General features: G+C 38.8%; 1 protein-coding gene across 1 annotated transcript; it reads left to right on the plus strand.

The window, feature by feature from the left end:
- The first annotated feature begins 386 nt into the window (after positions 1-386).
- On the plus strand, positions 387-4,012 carry LOC144517985 (Golgi-associated plant pathogenesis-related protein 1-like). Its single transcript, XM_078250297.1, has 6 exons — positions 387-425; positions 620-646; positions 838-1,059; positions 1,773-1,850; positions 2,231-2,380; positions 3,453-4,012. The coding sequence occupies exons 2-6, from the start codon at positions 640-642 to the stop codon at positions 3,455-3,457; spliced, it is 462 nt and encodes a 153-aa protein (XP_078106423.1). The 5' UTR covers positions 387-425; positions 620-639; the 3' UTR covers positions 3,458-4,012.
- Positions 4,013-4,458: the final 446 nt, after the last annotated feature.

Genomic DNA, 4,458 nt, shown 5'->3' on the forward strand with positions numbered 1-4,458 from the left:
TGATTATGTTTATTTCAGGCCTCAATTTGGCTGCTGCTGTTGGAGGGCATGAGAAAGAAATCCATTCTTTACAGCAGAGGACATGACCACAACCTGTTTGACAGCACCTTCCTGTACTCATCTGCTCTCTGTTTACATGTTTTCTTTGGCAAAACGTGTCTGCTGCTCTTGTTTCTCTATTATTACTATTCCTTTACTAATGGCTTTCAGAATTTGCATGTGAATAATGTGGATTACCCTGAAAACAACAATGCTGAATCATTTTAAAGGATAAGTGGCACAGTGAAATAATTACAGGCAAGGGCTGGGTGTCTGTCTCCTCCTACGCATCGATGAGGAGGGAGAGGTCTCGCTCATAAATACTGACTTCAAGACAGCAAAGGGAACGGTATCTTCACAGGACATCTCTCCAGACCCTGAACCAGGTAAGTGCTGGAGATCACTGCAGTCATGACTGTATGAAATTACTCCTTTGATCACCGCCACGCTAACGGTAAATACATGTAATTTAATTTGGAATCATTTATTTGATTTTATGGATATTTTTTCACTCTGTATTTTTGTGTTATTAGGTTATGGTTATCTTGTAATTTTAAACTCTGTTCTTATTTCATTTCAGCCTTCATAACCACAGGCACTATGGCAGGTTAGTGCATTGTTTTCTCAGGAATTATTTTCCACAACATTCCATAATATACTGAATTATCACAGGGCAGGATTCATCCTGTCTACATCCGCAATGTAAAAAAAAAATGCCAGTCTCAGTGATTGCACAAGACATGTTTCCTCTAAGCAGTAAACGCTTATCAATTGATAATGGGTTTTTTTTCTCTACAGATGCAAGCTTTCAGCGGGAGTTCCTGGAAACCCACAATGCCTACAGGCTGAAGCACAACACGCCAAAGATGACCCTTAGCAGCGAGCTGTCTGCTTCAGCTCAGAAATGGGCCAATCACCTGCTGGCAATCGGCGCCCTGCAACACAGTAAACCTGAGGACAGAAAGAACATCGGAGAGAACGTCTACAATATGTGGAGCTCAGCAACCCTTAAACTGACAGGTAAATTAGAGACCCAAGCCCTCTGTACTTATTCTAGTGTTACACTATGTTTTACCAATTACCACCCACCTGTAATTTTATGAAATAATGTTGCCATTTCTATAAAATACATTTTTTTTTTAGAAAAATCGCTACTTTGCAATAGCAGCTATCCGAGTGGTGTCAAACTAATTTTAGTTCATGGGCTACATCCCCCTTATCTGATCTCAAGTGGGCCAGACCAGTAAACCACTCCAGAAAGTGTCTTGTCAGCTTGATGTTGGCAAACGCAAGTTGCTTCTGCTAAGACAGCGTTCTAAGGCCATTGTATGAAAAAATAATAATGTTACAGACCTGAGAGAGAGGGTTCATATTTCAAGAAAAAACTTCTAGTTTCTAATTTCTAGGATTAAAGTTGTATATTTATGGAAAAAGAACTCCAATATTCTCTGTGATTAAAGTGGTAAATTTGGAATTGGAATGAATTACTTCTCTGCAATTTTCACACTTTGCAAAGTCATCCGGTGGGCCTGATTGAACCCCTTGGCGGGCCGGTTCTGGCACACGGGCCGTTTGTTTGACACCCCTGAGCTAAACTGTCCTTCACCAACTGCAGTTCAAATCAAACAATCTGCCTTTAGAGCAGCTCTGTTTAGGCTATAAAGCTCAAACTTCAGCTACCAGTTTAAATGTTAATATCATGTTCATTCATTTTTGTCTCCTCCATGTTTTAGGGAAAGAAGCTGTAGATTCGTGGTACAATGAGATCAAGAATTACAACTGGAGCCGCCCTGGATTCAGCGGCAATACTGGTAAAACTCAACCCACATCATGATGAGTTCTAGGAAGTCTGTAAATAGAAATACATTTGAAATGTGTGAATCAATAAAAATATATTGTTACATACACGTGTATATCTGCATCCCTAAAATATGTCCAGTACCAGTCAAAAGTTTGGACACTCAAGTAAATTGGAAAGTATGTCTAAACCTTTGACTGGTCTTTATTATCTACTTAAAGAATAAGCCATAACTATGAGAGAAGTTAAGTTACTACTTTGTTATATTGCTCTGTAATTGTATTTATGTTCAGGTTCAGATGTTATACTATGCAGTGAATAACACATTGGAAGATAGCATATTCTCTTGCAAGTTAGAAACATTGTACCCCACTGCTGTGTTTCCTACTGCAGGTCATTTTACTCAGGTGGTGTGGAAAGACAGCAAAGAACTGGGCGTGGGAATGGCCACTGATGGCCACAAGGTCTTTGTGGTTGGGCAGTACCGGCCAGCTGGCAACATGAACATGGCGGGATACTTTGAGAAAAACGTCCTCCCAAAAGGTAACATATTACCACAATTTTGTTAATGGGATTGAGCACATTACCTTACAAGGCAGCAGAAGTCAACTTTACACATCTGGGAAACAAGAAGTATCTGTGTGGGTGGGTCGGGGGGTGTGGGTCTGGGTGTGTGTGGAACTGAGCAGCAGAGAGCCGACAGGATTAAATCAGCAGCAGCTTTCAGCGACTGAAAAATCATTACAGCGTACATTAATGTTTAATACAGGTTGGCAGGACGGTCTGAAATGTTTTGCATGGTCTTTCACTGTACGTTTTGTCAATGCGCCACTTGTTCGAAAAGTAGGCTACCTTCACTTTTTCTTTACTTCGCCCTCTACAGTTTGTACATTCATAGCTAATGCTGACTCCGTGGCGGGCCTCTTATCACCGGGGATATGTCGCCACATGTTTTTAACCGATCATTTTTGTTTCGTCTGTACCTCAGCTCAGCTACATGGTGTCACGGACGATCGCTGAAAACTACTTGACAAAATATATTTTGAAACATATGCGTGGTCAAAGCCCCGGCTGTGAACGGTTTCATTTTCTATAACTTCTTCACAATAAAAGTCCTCCGTTATTTTGGTATTTTAATGTTTTTATTATGAGGCAGCAAAATCCGGAAATGTTGGGCATTCATTAGCAGTAACGTAACGCGACTCCTATAAGCATTGTGCATTGTTTCTTAGTAACAGCATTCTTTGACAAAAGTGTAAAAAAATGTAAAAAAAATAAATAAAAATAAGTACCCACCATTGGCTGGTGGCGGTTGCTAATTTCCCACCCTGGTCATAACAAACATTTGTGTTGGTACCAAACTTTCTATACACCTGACTCTACCCTTAGGGGTGCATGCAGTAACCGCTGAGAGGAAACTTACATAGCTTTTTAAAGTAAACCTGACCTTCCACAACAGTAGATGTTTCCTCTGATGGAGCCCTTTTTCAGTCAGTTAGATGGATTTTACTCATTCTTATCTGGTGCAGGTTTTAGGAACACACAATGGCCTACTGTTTTTACACTTCATCAGTTGAACAACATGCCTCACCAGCCTTTTACTGTCACTTTCCAGCGTAAAAGACAGCTGGTGAGTGGAGGAGAGGTGGGTGGAGCAGACAACACTTCCAGTGAGGAAGGTGCAGTGAGCCCAAGGAAAACTTCACACTGCTGTAGATCCTTGACCATTACTGCGACCCCCAACACACTGTTGCTAAATGTTCCATGTTGTAAAAAACGTAAAATACATCAAATAAAACATGTTATTGTGTAAAATTGTCTTGGTTGATAATGCATTTAATAAATCTGTAGTTAAAGTGACAACTTTAACAAGTGAAACTGAATTGTAGTGTTGTAATCATGACTAACTAAACATGACTAACTACTTCTTCATGTTTGTGGCCCTTTAAATAAAGTGCTGACCTGCTCCATCTTTAACAATTATAATGGTGGCATATGCCCCAATCTTTGTGACACCACAAATAAAAATAAATGTCAAGACAGTTCTTGTGTTCAGATATTTAGAAGTTACTAAAAAGTAAAATTCATAAATATATTAATTGGCTGAGCATTGTTCTTAGACATTACTGTTTAAGTGCCTTATGTTGTTGTGAATAAAGCAACTATAAAAATGCATCTGCAGTGTACTGTATTTTGTGTCAATGCAGTGACCTTAGCATCATTTTGCCAACCCACTCCTTTAATTCTTAATACATTTACAGTAATTGTATGTCACCATTAAATATATCTTATTGTATAAATGTTAAAGATGGACGTCAGCACTTCATTTGAAGGGCTACAAACATGATTAAGTAATGAAGACATAATGTTTAGTTAATCATGATTAAAACATTTTAGAATATATGTACACTGCTGTGACTGGTCAGTTTTTTTGAAGAAGATATGAACATCATTAATAAATCAGAAATCATGATGATTCATATACCTTAATTGATGCATTAATTAACGTATTGTTTCTGTATTAAGTCATGCATGAGATACTATTAATCCTTGTACATTACTTATAATTCATGAAGTACTACGTGAATGAATGCATGCTTTTTCGTGCATGAAGTCATGCA

Source organism: Sander vitreus, chromosome 5 (assembly GCF_031162955.1).
Source record: "Sander vitreus isolate 19-12246 chromosome 5, sanVit1, whole genome shotgun sequence".
NCBI classification, from domain to species: domain Eukaryota; kingdom Metazoa; phylum Chordata; class Actinopteri; order Perciformes; family Percidae; genus Sander; species Sander vitreus.

Coding starts and splice junctions, on each gene's coding strand:
- LOC144517985 (XM_078250297.1), top strand. Junction 1,060..1,772: donor AGCAACCCTTAAACTGACAG/GTAAATTAGAGA, acceptor TCCATGTTTTAG/GGAAAGAAGCTGTAGATTCG. Junction 1,851..2,230: donor TGGATTCAGCGGCAATACTG/GTAAAACTCAAC, acceptor TTCCTACTGCAG/GTCATTTTACTCAGGTGGTG.